Raw genomic sequence first — 16,087 nt, 5'->3', positions numbered from 1 at the left:
ACTACAATATCTCTTTTTTCATGTCTGATTTTATTTCTCTGTCTTCTCTCAATTTGTCTTAGTATAGGTAAGGGTTTGTCAAGTTTATTTAAAAATTAGTTGTATCTTTTTATTATTTTTCCCTCTTCTATTTTACTTATTTCTCCTATGTTTATTTTTTCTTCCTTCTTTTAACTTAAGGCTTAGTTTATATTTCAGGGTTTTTGTTGTTGTTGTTTGCTCAGTTGATTGAGTTTTTTTGTTTGTTTGTTTGTTTATTTGTTTTCCCAAGACAGAATCTCAGTCTGGCTAAAGTGCAAAGGCATCATTGTAACTTAATGCAACCTCAAATTCCTGGCCTAAAGTCATCCTCCTGCCTCAGCCTCCCGAGTAGCTGAGACAACAGGTGTGTGCCACCACATCTGGCTAATTTTTCTATTTTTAGTAGAGACCAGGTCACACCCTTGCTTAAGCTGGTCTCAAATTCCTGAGCTCTAGCAATCCTCCCACCTTAACCTCCCAGAGTGCTGAGATTATAGGAGGAAGCCACCTCACCTGGTCGCCTTCTGTTTTTTTTTATTTTAAGTGTTTATTTGAAATCGAATTTGGTGACGCAAATCTTTTTCCCTCATTATTAAAATAAGCTTTAAACATTTATTGAAAATAAAATCCACATATAAGCTATCATATATATTTTGGAATAAAACTGTCAAAAATATAGTTCTGCTTTAATTATATGCATATTAATTTGCATATTATGTTGAGAAATCTTATATATGAATAGAAAATGCCTCCATTTAATCTGAAATTCTTTTACATCTTTGCAGGATTTTAACAGCTTCTATATATATATATTTTTTTAAATTCGTAGACACTTCCATTTTTTCCTATTCTTTTTGTAAATGCATTGATTATTGCTAATATAATAAAATGCTATTAAATATATAAGTTGATTTTATATTTGGCAACTTTGTTACACTCTCATATTACTCATTTTAATTGGGATATATATATATACATACATATTTTTCAATTGGAATGTTTCTCATTATTTTTATTACTTTTGTATTTTTTTCACTCTATGGTTTATTTATAATACTCTCTATGACTTTTGTAAAATAAATTTTATAATAGGTCTGATTAGTTTTTCAATAATTTATCATTTTGTTTCCCTATAATTCTGTGTTTTTGTTGTTGTTGTTGTACTTTGCTATGTTTTCTATCTTATTCTATTATAGCTTTCCTCTGCAATTGTTGGAGATTTTTGCTATTTCCCATTTTTAAGACTTTTTGTATTTAAGTACAGTTGACCCTTAACAATACAGGAGTTAGAAGTGCTGACCCCTGGCACAATAAAAGTTCCCCAAAACTTAACTACTAATAGCCTATTGTTTACTGAAAACCTTACAGATAATATAAAGTCAATTAACATGTATTTTTCACCCTGAATGTAGCATACACTATTTTCTTACAGTAAAGTCAGAACAACAATAACAACAAAAAAAAAAATTAAGAAAATCATAAGAAAAAGAAAATATATTTATTATTGATTAAGTGGAAGTGGGTCATTATAAAAGTTCCATACAGTTGTCTTTGAGTAGGCTGAGAAGGAACAGGAAGAAGAAAGGTTGGTATTGCCATCCTAGGAGTGGCAGAGGCAGGACAAGTGGAGAAGGTGAAAGGGGAGACAGGAGAGTTACATGTGGTGTAATTTTATTGAAAAATACCCACATATAAGTGGATTAGTTCAGATAAGACCCATGTTTTCCAAGAGACAAATGTATATCTGTTTTCTAAAAGCAGCATTTTTCAAACTCAACATTACTGACATTTTGAACTATCCAATTTTTTGCCATGTTTTCACAGGTCAGCATATGCCCTGAGGCTAGTTAGCAACATCCCTAACCTCTACCCATTAATTACCAACAGCAACTCACTCTTTGTCAGGACACTCAAACTTGTGTTTTGATATTGCCAAATGCTCTCTGGGAGAAAGGGAGGAAAAAAACCCTCTATTGAGAACCACTGGAAATTGACCAAAGGAATGTAACAAATAGAAAAATGTTTACATAAGAAAAACTATGCTTCAGCCTCGGGTTGCTTTCTTACCCTCTACCTCTCTGGGTACTATATTTCTATCAGGGTGTAGCAAGCTAGAAAGGAAAGCAGTTTCACTGTCAGTGGAGATGGCCTGATTTGTAATGGCAGCCAGAGAACCTCCATGACCTAGACTTGTGTAAACAGTGAGGATCTCTATGACATATGAATAGGGAAGCAGGGAAGGCCAGTGTCAAAGCTGGCTTGAGTTTGTGGAACTGATTAGGACAAACAACTAACCAGCAGATCATGGGAATGAGACAGCCATAGTGGGCTATGGTAACATGCTACACGTTCCTGGGTCTCTGAAAGGTTCTTTGAATGACCAAGGATTTATACATGATTAGGAGAGACAGAAGAAAGTCTAAGTTATCTACAAATCTGTGGTTAAATGAGAGCCTTTGTACGTGAGAAGCTGTAGTTGACTTACAATTGCCTGAACTTTGAGTGTATTTCCAAATTAATACATGGGTCCAATGACAGAGGGAAGCAGACTTACTGGTCAAAGCATTTAAGCACAACCTCTGGCTAATCACACAGTTAGGCAGTTAGCTAGATGGAGCAGGGTGGATTATAGATATGGTTAGGATATTTGGAATTGGTTTAGGTCAGGCTAACCCGGGCTGTGAGGCTGACTAAGATCTTATAGGAGAGTTGTTATCAAGACCTTTCAGGTGGATTGTTTTGAGAAAAGAGGAAGCAGCTGATATGCCTCAAAGTTGTGCAAAATACACCAAACTGCACTTTTTTACAGAGCCTGCAGTCACTAGGATGGGCATGGCTTGCTGTGCAAGTCAATAATAAATTTTCTTTTTTCTTGTAAAACTTTACTTGTTCTTCTCAATTATCTCAGGGATTACTTTGAGCCACTCACCACTCTAACAATACCAGAGGTGATATCTTGGAAACCAACATCAAAATAAAACGAGAATTAAAAAAAGTAAAAAAGATAAGGCATCAGCATTGATGTACCATAATGAGGAAAGGCCTCTTGGTCAAGTCACTAAACCAAGAAACATGGGAACAATAATGACTCCTATAGCAGTATGAAAATATGGAGTTGCTAAAATATATTGTATTTGATTTCCAGTTTTTAATAAAAATGTAGGAGATATGCAAAGGAATAGAAAAGTATGACATAAACTAAAGAAAAAAAACCAAATAAGCAAATAAATAAGTAAGGCCTCTATGTGGCCTAGATAGATATTGTCAAACTCATCTCACCCCAGATGTTGCAGACTCAAAACAACTATTATGAACATGTCAAAAGAACTAAAAGAAACTACGTTTCAGCAATAAAGTACAGTTATAATGACTCTTCAAATAAAAACATTAATTGAACATATGGATATTACAATAAAATGGAACCCAATGGAAATTTTAGAGTTTAAAAGTATAGTAAGGAACAAAAAATCCCAAGAGACTTAGGAAACTGGCATCATTCAAAATATATAAAGATTAGAAACAACCCAAATGTCCATCAATTGGTAAAGGGATAAACATGTAACATATGAACATAATAGAATCCTACCCAGCAGTACAAGGGAAAACAATACTAATATAGTTTACATGGGTGAACTTCAAATATATTATGCTATGTGAAAGAATCTAGATGCCAAAATCCACTCATTATGTGATTTTTTTAAAAAATATAATATGTCCACGAAAAGAACAAATTTTATAGGCAGAGAGTAGATTGGTCGTTGCCCAGAACTGGAATAGATGCCAACATAGACTAAAAATAGGAATAGGGTTTCTTGTTCTTTGGGTGATAAAAATGTTCTAAAATTGAATTAGATTTTTTTTGTTGTTTGTTTTTAAGAGAGAGAGAGACAGAGGAAGAGAGAGAAAGATGTGATGTGACAAAATTTGCATCGAGTGACATCATTAAATTGAAAGTAATGCTATAGATAATATATCTTCAAATTTCATAATTATTGAGTAAATATATACATAACTATTGCTAAAATTATTAACTTATTTAGGATTTAAATACCAATATTTTACTTTCAGTATAAGATTCCAAAACAAATAAGGTAAAAAGTCAGCATTTTAATTCAGTAACCACTTAAGAATAGACCTTTTTTATAGACTTATTGTAGATGCTTAGTTGGTTATAATGATATTATAACATATATCTCAAAGTAAGGTATGATTTGTTACAGTGTTTTCACTAAAATGGAGCTTTGTGCTTACTCTAAAACTTGAATGAACTTTAAAACCCTTATAAGCTTCATTTTAGTTACACAAATGTTTACACCAATAACAAAGAACATTCTTTCCTTTAACTCATGAAGAAATTATCAATTGCTGATATGCTGACTTTAAATAAATTTATAAGCTCTATTATTGCCTGTTGGAAGAGATGTTTTGCTGACATAAAAATAAAATAAATGATTTATAATCAGTAAATTTTCATTGTACAAGATTTTCATACTTTGATTATCCAGAAACAGGTTAAAAAAAAAAAAGATTTAGTGCAAAATCTTACCACGCCAATGGAAAAGTAATTATTGATGATACTGTAAGGCACTGGGTCTCCCTTCTCATCTTTGTCATTAGGTATGACTTCAAACTTCCACCTGTCCAACATTATTTCTGTGCTGTTTTCAATGTCTTTTAGGATTTTCATCAGATTCTCACCTTCATAACCTAATGCGAAAAAAATTACATTTAGAAAACAAATCGAGACAAATAGCAAATGCTGTATTTACCTGTGTTTGAGTGTGAGTATGAATGTATATCATTCTAAGGCTAAATAAAACATTTAAAACAAATTCTAACACTAAATGAAGAATCACTATAATCTTACTATATTCACACCAAGATTTAATTTTTAGCTTTCATTCGCAATACATACTCTATTTCTCTCTTGTGGTGCAAATTCACAGTATATCCAAATGCCACATGAACATTTTAATTGCATACCCATCAAAAACTTTACATCAATACATTCAAAAAGGAATTAATTATCTGCTTCCAGATTGTCTTTCTGTGCATCCTACTCCGAAAGTCAGCACCCTTTATTGCATTGTTGAAGTCAAAACCTGCATGCCATTTTTTTTTAATTGTTGCAGTTTGGCCGGGGTTGGGCTTGAACTCACCACCCTCAGTACATGGGACCAGCACCCTACTCACTGAGCCATAGGCACCACCCCTTGCATGCCATTTTATACTTCTCCCTATCACCCCTTTATTCTCACTATTTCCTCTGTTGTGATACAGAACATCTTTCGAGCTAAAGTTTCTTGCACTTTTTAACTTTCTTTCATTTCCTTGTTTATCCTATCTACTCTTGGAACCCTTTTTATCTTTGGCTGGCCTGCATCTGTTTCCTCTATGTGGTTTTCAATTGGTTAACAGTAATACTTCTTTCTAAAAGCCACCCTTTGAAAATAAAATAATCAAGTGCCCCTCCTACGTTGTCATATAGGAGACCTAGTGCATTGCAATACAGCTGTTTATATTTTCTCTTGCTGGTTCCTCCTACCACATGTGCCCTAGAGTAAATGCTCAACAAATCCATTTTTTAATGAATCAACTATAGCTGGTCAACATGGTCTGAAAAGAAAGTTACTGCTGATATTACATTTTCTCTTAAATTTATCTGTAGGTGTATATCATTATAGTTATGACTGTAGCCTACCTAACCCTGGTGGTGTTAACCGTTTTGTTTCTTAACCTCCCTCAACATGAGTTTCCTTCCCTGTAAAATCTTACATTTGTTGTGAGGACTGAGGGAGATGAAGCAGAAAAGGTGTTAGTACATGAGGCCTCAAACTATAAAGTAGAGCATTCTCAACAATATAATCCCACTATGATAACATCAGTATTTGAAACATTGTACTAAAAATTAAATACTACACTTACACACACATGTAAAAATGTACATGATGACCTTTTGAATTGGGATAATTTTTCAGAGATTTTTTTCCCTGGGTCCATCTTTTGGCCTATAACCTAATAATTTATTTGTTGAACAAAGAAATGCCAGAGGCTAAGAGACCTCGTTAAAAGTGTTAGCATACATATCATCCGATAAACTCATTGGATTAAAGAAAAAAAAAATAGGCCCCTTCATATGCCAACATTCCCTAAAGAAGAACAAGTTACAGGAAAGGTATATTTGTTCAATTAGCTATCATAAATGAAGGTTACCAGAAACTAGAAATACCCTGTTTGGAAGCCGTCCTCTTTTCTTACCTCTTATAGTTTATAAAAATAATTACGTGCTAATTAAAACATACAGCAAGGAGTACCATAAAAATGATTATAATAATATAAACATTGAGGGCATCAAGTGTTATTTTAAAAGATATATAATATGTAGTATAATTTATTATGCCTAAATATTATTATTCCATTCAGTGGTAAAACACTGAATTGTTTAAACCACAAACTTCACAATATTTATATTTACTTATATTTCAGATGTTTCTTAATAGTTCTACCTCTTTTTTTTTTTTTTTTTTTTGAGACAGAGTCTCACTTTGTCACCCTCAGTAGAGGGCCATGGCATCACAGCTCACAGCAACCTCAAACTCTGGCTCAAGTGATTTCTCTTGCCTCAGCCTCCAGAATAGCTGGGACTACAAGCGCTTGCCACAGTGCCTGGCTATTTTTAGGAACAAGATCTAGCTCTGGCTCCAAACTGTGAGCTCAGGCAATCCACCCACCTCAGCTTCCCAGAGTGCTAGGATTACAGGGGTGAGCCACTGGACCTGGCCCTCTTCTCGGTCTTAATGTTTAATTTCTTCTTAATTTTTTATTTCTTTCGAGAAGTGTTATATCTAACCAAACAAATTTTATATATTTCTTCTATACTGAATTAAATATAATATAGTATTTCCAAATATTACTTTCCAAGTTATTTTTGTGTTTCATAATAGGCACAGTAGTTTTCAGGCATAACTGAATAAATTTAATATGGAAGTGTAGTCTGTGTATGTATATATGTACATATATACATACACACTTAGCAAAATTATTTGAGTAAATAAAAGTGCTTTAAATCAAATGCTGACTTTATCTTCAGCTGTATTTCAGGTTACTATCAGCACTGTTCAACGTAACACTAGAAAAAATGTAGAAACAACTAACCAGGAGAGAACATGATAGAAATTCATTCAGTGGAAATTAATTTTCACAGCTAGATTGTAGTAGGGTCGCTCAACTTAAAATATTTACCAGTAAATATTTCCCCAGCAATTTTTTTATGGCTAAATATGAGATGGCTAGTTTTTTTTTTTTTTAGAGAGATGGCTAGTTTTAATTAGTCTTTAAGACCAATAAAATTAAAAGAGGCAATAAATAAATATTTTTTGAGAATTAGAACATCTGCACTTCAGAAGTAATTCACACAGATGAACTCCAAACTGCAATCTCCCACTTAACAAACACCTATTCCCTACATCTTTGTATTTATCTATGCAAAAGCATGTCAGATAATGATAAATATGAAAGCAAAAGGTTATTTACAAACAAAATGATGATACTTTAGTTTCATTATTTTGACTTAAAGCCTATAATCACTGTAAGCTAAGAAACTCACAACATGAAAACATAAGTAATATTTTTTAAATCACATATTAACGTAACAACTGAATTCATGTAAAAGTCAAAGAAATTTTTACAAATGAAAATCACAAGAAGAAAAGCAATCACAAATATGTGTAAGAGTGTGCTCTGTTTAAACTCTCACTTACCTCCTAACCCTGAACAAACAAAATTTTACTTGCAAAATTCTTTACATTTTTATTAGCCTATTACCAGAAAGTTGTAAAGAACTTCTAAACACCCTAAGACATCCTCCATTCTCACAGGGCTACCTTTTTAAAATATAAAAATACATTTTTTTCTTTTTAATTTTTTTTATTAAATCATAAACACATAGATCATGTATACATTAATGCATTTATGAGGTACAATGTGCTGATTTTCTATTGAATTAGGAGCGTTTACACCACACTGGTTAATATATACCTCGTCTCATTTACTTAATTGTGTTAAGACATTTATACTCTATACTTAATAGATCTGACAGATACCCTTGCATTATGCACTATAGGTGTGATCCCACCATTCACCCTCCCTGGATATGATCTCCTCCCTCCCCTCCTGACCCCTCCTCCTCCCTCCTTCATCCTGGGCCATAGTTGTGATCTAGTCTTCATATGAAAGTATGAGTGATTGTAAATTGGTTTCATAATAGTACTGAGTACATTGGATATATTTTATTCCATTCTTGAGATACTTTACTAAGTAGGATATATTTCAGCTCCATCCATGGAAATGTAAAAGAGGTAAAGTCTTCATCTTTTTTTAAGGCTGCATAATATTCCATGGTATACATATACCACAATTTATTAATCCATTATGGGTCAGTGGGCACTTGGGCTTCTTCCATGACTTGGCTATTATGAACTGAGCTGCAATGAACAATCTGGTGCAAATATCTTTATTATAAAGTGATTTTTTGGTCTTTTGGATATACAAGACCGAAGATACATTCTTATAAAAAAGAGGCATCTAAGTCAATATATTTTTCCGCCCTTAACCAAGTGATTATTGGTTGAATAAAGCACTTTTTTCTTACAAATGTTTTACATGGTACTAGTTACTATGACTGCATAATGTACTCAGCACAAAAACAGAGCAAAGCAATTTTACAGTTTGGCACAAGAACCTACAAGATAAGCATGTTATTTTCTTCAAATTCTGATAAATCTAAACAGCACAGTGTTTAAACAACTTGCACAAAGTTACATCTTGCAAGAAATAATCCTGCCTTAAAGCATGTTTCTTTATTAATAAGCTCTAACAATTGGCTTCTCTATTTCCTTAATTGCTCATCTTGGGCATCTTGATACCTTGCTCTCCCCAAACCTCATATCCAATCCACTGCAAATTTGATAGAAGTTATCACTTGAAAAACTAGAGTTCTTCATGTTTTCACATTTTCTGGCCATAATATTTTCCTCCACAAATTAAGCTATATTTGAAAGCACATCAGTCATTGTGTCAATGTGCTTCTGAAACTCTTTCAAACCTTCACTTCGCACTTCAAAATCAAGTAAATAAAATTCTTATCATGACAAAGAAGCCCCCATATTGTGTGGCTCCTGACTGTCTTTCTAGACCCCCAGCAGTCGCTTTCTCTAACTCTCTCTCCACTGCTGCTTGGTAATCCCACCAGGCTTCCTTCCTTCAGTCCTGTGATGCTATTTCTCCCTGCTTCTCAAATGATTGCTCCAGCTTACATGTTACCTCCTTAAGGAGGTTTTCTTAATCCTCTAGCGAAATATCCCTCTCTATTATTCATTTTTCTGTACCCCTGATCTCCTTTTATAATTTTACATTATAATATTTATTGATTTATTATCTATATACTCAAGAAAAATGTAATCTCTAAAAGGGTAGGAGACAAACTTATTTTCTCAGTGTCTATCTAGCACCTAGAAACGTGCCCACATGTACTGGGACTCACAGAGAATTTATCACGAATAGACAACCAACACATGCCACAGTCCTTGCCTCTGTCCATGGATAGCATCTCTTATAAGGCTTTGCAAGAATCTTTAGCATATGCCAAAGATCTCTATCAAATTTAAGATTTGAGGGTTTTTCCCGCATCCCAAAGATGTGTCTGTTAGGTTAATTGATGTGTCTAAATTATTCCAATCTGAGCAAGTATGAGTGTATGTATGGCTCTGCTCTACCATGGAATGGTGGCCTTTCCGGGTTGGTTCTTGCCTTTCACTCTGAGCTGCTAGGATGGGCTCTGGCCACCTGCAACCCTGAACTCGAATAAGTATTGAGAATAAATAAATGCAAATGACTGTAAAGTAAAAATTTGTCAAGTATGCAATAACCACACGAATGCACACCAATAAATAATGAAAATGTGAAAGAAAATGATATTAGCCAATTGCTAATTTAGAACAAAAAATAAAATTTAGTCATTTTCAAATATAAAATATATGTTCTGGAAGAATGTAGCAAGAAGTATATAGACTTCTCTTCTTTTTAATCAAGGCACATGTATGAACATTGGTAAATATGAGAATCTTAGAGGTGATGGTTATACATATTTTGATTTCCTTAGATTCCATTAATTTTAGCTCAATACATGAAAATACTCTTTTATTAAAGTGTATCCTTACTGATCATCTTCAATAGATTATAGACTTAGTTTTTCATTAGCTGTCAATGCTGTTTGCCTAACATGTATACAACTTTGAGCTAGTTGGCCAGATATTTATGGAATTGTTCTCCAACTTTGTTGTAAATAAGAGTTACTTAGGGAATTTATTTAAAAAGAAAATCATCTGGTCAGGAATAACCTCCATATATTTCCATTCAGCACATTTGGGGTGGAGTCAGGCCACTATATTTTTTTTTTTTTTTTTTTTGTTGAGACAGGGTCCCACCCTATGCCCCTGAGCAGAGTGCAGTGGGCGTGGTAGCTCACCACAACCTCAGACTCGGGCTGCGGGCACCCCGCTGCCTCAGCCTCCGGAAGCCGCTGGGATTACAGGCGCTCGCCGCGGCGCCCGGCTGGGTTTTTCCATTTTTTTCACGAGTCGGGGTCTCACTGTCGCTCAGGCGAGTCTCGAACTCCTGAGCTCAAGCGATTCTCCCTCCTCAGCCTCCCACAGTGCTGGGATTACAGGCGTGAGCCACCGCGCCCGGCTGGCCACTATATTTTTAATAAGCTCCCCAAGGGCTCTGATTCACACTCAGTAGACACTTTTCAAACTTCTCTAAGTTTAGATGCTAAAAATGTTTAGCATTCCATTTCTCCTTCTTTACCCAAATCTGTGGTGCTCAGTGACTTTCAGATATGTATAGCCCATTATAGCCCATTTGTGACCCTTCAAAATATTTTAAGACTTCATCTTGAAATATTCTCCCTTTACTTTCCCTGGTCCATCCACTTTATTCCATTTTCAGTTTCTTGAATATGTTAAGTTTCTTGCTACTTCAAGGGGCCTTTGAACTTGGGATTCCTTCTGCCTTAATTTCATCTTCAGTTTCATATGGCCGAGTCATTATCTAGCCATTGGGTTTCTCCTCCTGTGTCTACCTCAGTGAGTCCCTTCCTTACACTGATGACTGTTTGTTTACTTGTTAGTAGAAAGTCTCACAGTTTACATATGACTGTATATGTCACTAAAATGTTAGGTCCTTATGTTTTCTATTCTCATTACAGAATGCGAAGTGCAAGACACACTTGCTAGCATAGAGTTGGTCTCAAAAATTAAGTCTTTCATCTTTTTCCTCTTTGATCTTACTGCATGGCTCATAAGTTGTTAATGTCAACATTACCCTAGAGTTCATCCATGTTTACTTTAAGAAAAAAATAAAAAAACCAAAGTAGAGAGATTTGTAAACTTATCCTTCCCAAGTTCAAGTCTATAATTAGTATCAGATTAAAGCCCAAAACCCACAGTCTTTCTGTCCATCATTTGTTATTCTGCCATGGAATATAGTTCAAGATCAATAACGTATGCCATCAGCTATATTTGTTAAAGTCATATGGTAATTGTCACACAGTAAAGAAATGCAGGTTTGTTTGTTTGTTTGTGTTTTGGGGGGAAGGGGTTGTGTACTGTGTTTCTGCTTTTGTTGTTAGAGCTCTTTTACCTCCTCCCCATCGCAGGCATCTTGCTAGATCATTGCCGGTCCCAAGAGGCAGAATTGCAACTGGAGGATGCTTGACTACATTGGCCTTTTCTGCAAAATCAAAAATTAAAAGAAAATAAAATTTTGAACTCAGATAAATCAAAAGTAAATAAAAATACATCCTGACATTAGCCAAAGGAATTCTATAGTACTGGGTACTTATAAATAGAACAATTTTTTTTATAGATATACATGTACATAATTATGAAATGCGGTTAATTTGTATGCATTTTTCACTATTCAAAAACATAAATATTATATGATTCACAAGGTGACAGGGATTTTCAAAATTTATACAAGAGGGAAAATTTTTAAGTATATTCCTTCTGATAAAGATTGTGGTGTATTTTCATTCTTTCCACGACAATCCCTAGGGATACACGGGTATGCACATAGAAATTCGCTTGTAAAGATGTAAACAGGATGGGTCGGTGGGTTTTAATATAAAGAATTTTTGCAACATCAGCTCTAGGCCTATTGTACTTAATGGAATAAAATATTTAAAAAACAGTTGAATTCTAAAATGTGTGAATTGCCAAAAATGTCCGTGAATCATTCCCACTCATGGTGCTGCTTTATGTCTGAGCAAACAGAACGCAACATTAATAGTTGGATTACACAGAGGTCAGCAAATTTTCTGTGAGATTAATCTTTACGGTGCATGGTGCTTTGAGTTCAGACCAGTAAAGATCTATGCCACTGACATTCCATGTGCCTCCTTTGAGTCATCACGTGCCTTGAATTAATCTCACAAATGTATAATCCTTTTCTTTTTTTGAGTTTCTTTCTCCCTCTTTAGCCCCTAAAAGTCAGTGCACGTCTGTAGGTAAGGCTAGAGGGGTTAGATAATTTAGTGATATACACAAAGAAATAGCCAAGATTTAGATATTGAAAGCTAAAATAAGCTAAAAATTCCTACTCTTTTCACTCTAAAGCCTTCACAAGGCTGACATTTTTTTCAATTAACTTAATGACTTTTGCAGTTCTTGAATTCTAGTTTTTTTCTTAGAGCATGTAAAAACTGTTTACATCTTTTATTGGAAAGTCATGATCAGAATATTCACTATTCTCTTTAATTACATTTACAGATGCTAACTCCTGTTCAAAAGTGTTGCTGACAACACACATGAATGTTTAAAGTTTTTTTGGTATACATCTGCATTAGCTAAATAGAAATTAGTTTCAAAGTATAGAGAGAGAGCAAAATTTATTTTGAATCAATTCCTTTCATGAAAGAGCCTATTTTTAATAAATAATTGGTTAGTGCAGTAATTGAAATGAGAGCTAAAAAAGTAAGTACAGTAGAACCTCCATAGTTGACCACGTCCTTAAGTCGACCTAATTTTCATAGCCTGGACATGCACCTCATGTATGTACTGTAGTTCCTTATGTTGATCACCTCTGTACATTGACCAGCTTGTTGTAGTCCCGTGGGCAGTCAACTTACAGAGGTTAGACTGTACTAGCTTGGATTTATCTTCTCAGAAAGTCCAATTCATGACCTGCTTTTCTAACTGAGAATCAGTTCTAATAACTGACTAGACCTGAAAAAGCAAATCATTTTTTCTGAATGCATCAAGTTTTGCTAGTGCTACACACCTGTCTTTTATTCTCAAGCATGTACTGGTTTTGTTTGCTTATAAAAATCAAGCTCTTTAAATTTAATCAGAGAGGTAATACAGAACAAGATTCAAGTTGGGTTCTAATCCAAGCTCTGTCAGTTCATGGTAAGAAGACTTTGTTCTAGTTATTTACCTCCTCCAAGCTTTACATTCCTACCTTTAAACTTGGATCATTAGCACTACCTATTTCATAGAGTTGGAAGAAATAAACAAGATAATTTAGACAAAAGTCTTTGCAAAGGATTATCACATAACACATAAAAAATAAAAATTAGCTATGATAATATGAACCTACACGGAGGACAAAGTTTTGAGGCTTCACATTGAAATAAAGTAAGTGCATCTATCTGGCACAGACTTTATCACAAACGCTAAGCCCCATTGGCTCTCTGCCTGAAACAAACACCAGATAGCCTGTACCCGATGTGAAAATAATTCTGAAGATTTAGTAAATACTATGATAAATGGATTACATAGATTTTCTAGTTACTTGTATACTTTTGTCAGCTAAAATCTTGAACTCTAAAAGAATAAATAAAACCAGTAACTAGTATGCACCTGCCAGAAGTACAATTGTATCACTGTTTCCAAAGACTTTGATGCTAGCAATAAATACACAAGTAAAGAGGATAGATAAAACACAATTTATTGCAACCACTGTCACATGACCCACTTTAAATATATGTTTGCATTACCTATGCAATCCAAAATCCAGCCTACAGTTCCATCTCCGCCACATGCTAACACTCTGAAGTCAGGAACATCTCGAAAAAAGTTTAACCTGAAAAATAAGCATGTTATGGCACATGATTAATATTTTAAAATGAAACTTTTTAGTTCTGTCTCCTTAGCATTTTACCAGATGAAATATATTTTTATTTCATGAAATCTCTAGTCTCGATGCTATTTCATATATCATTTTAAAATATTTTATAATTATTCTAGATCCTATAATAAAAATATTTTCATTTTTAATTTATTAACTGTAAAAATAAAGAATTGTAAAAATCTTCATTAAGATAGTCTCCCAGATATGACCTGCAGTTCACATAATCAAGAATGACACATATATATTATTTCATTGAAGAAGCTTTTCCAATCAAAAATTCTCTTTTGAACTATCATATAAGCATTCCTGTTGTGTCAGTAACTGCAACTTTAACCATTGTTTGCTTGATCCATTACTAGGAGCAATAGATTAGGCTGCACCTGGAGCTCTAGCCAACTGCTTTAGTATTTTCTTCTGACTTAAAATCTGCACATGTGAGTCAGGCTTCACCTTGTATTTTGACCTGGTTGACAGTGTTTTCCACCCAGAAACACTCAAGCCTAATTGCTGGGTCAGCTGTCATAAATACCCACTGCTTCTGCTGATACTGCATACAGAGTGGTTATTAATGCAACCTACCTTGGGAAAAGTCACACAGGCAGGTAATGCAGCCAGCTATACAGTCATCTATGTCTATTTCATTGCAATAAAAGAATTGAAACAGGACAGAAACTTTGGAAAGTGCCTCTTCATCTCCATTGCCCCAGAGATAACCACTGGTAATAATATAAAGTGCAACCATTCCAGTAATTTTCTACCTCTTTGTAAATATGAATGGGCATGCATCAATCTTTTTTACACACAAATTTTTAACATGAATAAGATCATGCGATACATACTGTTCTTTAACTTGCTGGCTATTTTACTTAAATGGGTCTAAAAGATCTTTCTGTATCAAGACATAAACATTCATATATGATGTGTTGCATCCTGTAGGGTCATGATTTTTATCAAGAGCTGCATCATGATTTGTAAAGATGAATATACTGCAAGTTTAAAAAAATGATTTGTTTTTAGGGACTTTATTCTATTTTTAATGTTTCACTATTACGAAAAAAGTATTCTAGTGAACATAGTTTGTGTGCAGTTTTGTGAGCACTTGCATGTGTTTCTGAAGGCTACTCTAGAAGAAGACGCTCCACCACATCATCACATCCATCCCAGGGCCTCCATTTCTTCTCAACCCTGAAACACTGAGTATAAACAACCTTATAAGATCTCCTCAAGAATGAACGAAAAAGAACTTGTTAGTTTTTGTAAAATCTCACTGCCCTGTGTACTAGTGGCTTGTGCATATTTTCATAGGTTTCCTGGAGATGTGTGACTTCTTCCATAAACAGCATTTTTAAGCCCTTACTCTCTTTTCTATTGAGTTTTCTTTTAATATCTTATAAACTCTTTGCACAGTACCTGTGACATTTGCATTTAAATTTTCATTATTTAAAAAATGCTGCATCAAAGTGACACCAACAGTGCACAAATATAATAGAAAATGTATAGAAATTACGAAAACCCACCCTCTGATAATAATAGTCATGGATATTTAAAACATGAAGCTTTCCTGTATTTCCTTACTTATTATATTTATGGATATTTACCATTTGTTAGACATGTTTCAAATATTTTCTTCCAGTCTATTATCAGTTGGTTTTCTTGCATCATTTATAATATAATGTATACCAGTATATCAACTGCCCATTCCAAGAGGAAGAACATTTCTACTAACTTACACATACCTCTGTACTCTCTTCCTATAGCACTGCTCTTCCTAACTCACAGAGGTGGGCACTATTCTGGACAGTGGGTTATTATGTATATGACATTATCACATATGGCTTTCTGCTTTCTCTACTTAGTCCTAGATCCATCCATGTGT

The 16,087-nt window shown here is 34.2% G+C and overlaps 1 protein-coding gene across 5 annotated transcripts in view; it reads right to left on the bottom strand.

Annotated features, from left to right (window-relative positions):
* DGKB (diacylglycerol kinase beta) overlaps nucleotides 1-16,087 on the bottom strand; it is a 727,110-nt gene that overhangs the window by 395,444 nt on the left and 315,579 nt on the right. For all 5 annotated transcript variants that reach the window (XR_008372899.1, XM_053553744.1, XM_053553743.1 and 2 more), the window contains 3 exons: nucleotides 14,078-14,163; nucleotides 11,722-11,811; nucleotides 4,568-4,728 (listed from right to left, as the gene is read on the bottom strand). Coding sequence is in view for 4 of the 5 variants with exons in the window: in XM_053553744.1 (XP_053409719.1) it covers nucleotides 4,568-4,728; nucleotides 11,722-11,811; nucleotides 14,078-14,163 (337 nt within the window). In the remaining variant the exon portion in view is untranslated. The remainder of the gene's footprint in view (nucleotides 1-4,567; nucleotides 4,729-11,721; nucleotides 11,812-14,077; nucleotides 14,164-16,087) is intronic.

Source organism: Nycticebus coucang, chromosome 11 (assembly GCF_027406575.1).
Source record: "Nycticebus coucang isolate mNycCou1 chromosome 11, mNycCou1.pri, whole genome shotgun sequence".
Classification (NCBI taxonomy): Eukaryota; Metazoa; Chordata; class Mammalia; order Primates; family Lorisidae; genus Nycticebus; species Nycticebus coucang.
Note: the sequence above shows the minus strand (reverse complement) of the source record. Positions and strands in the feature narration are given on the sequence as shown.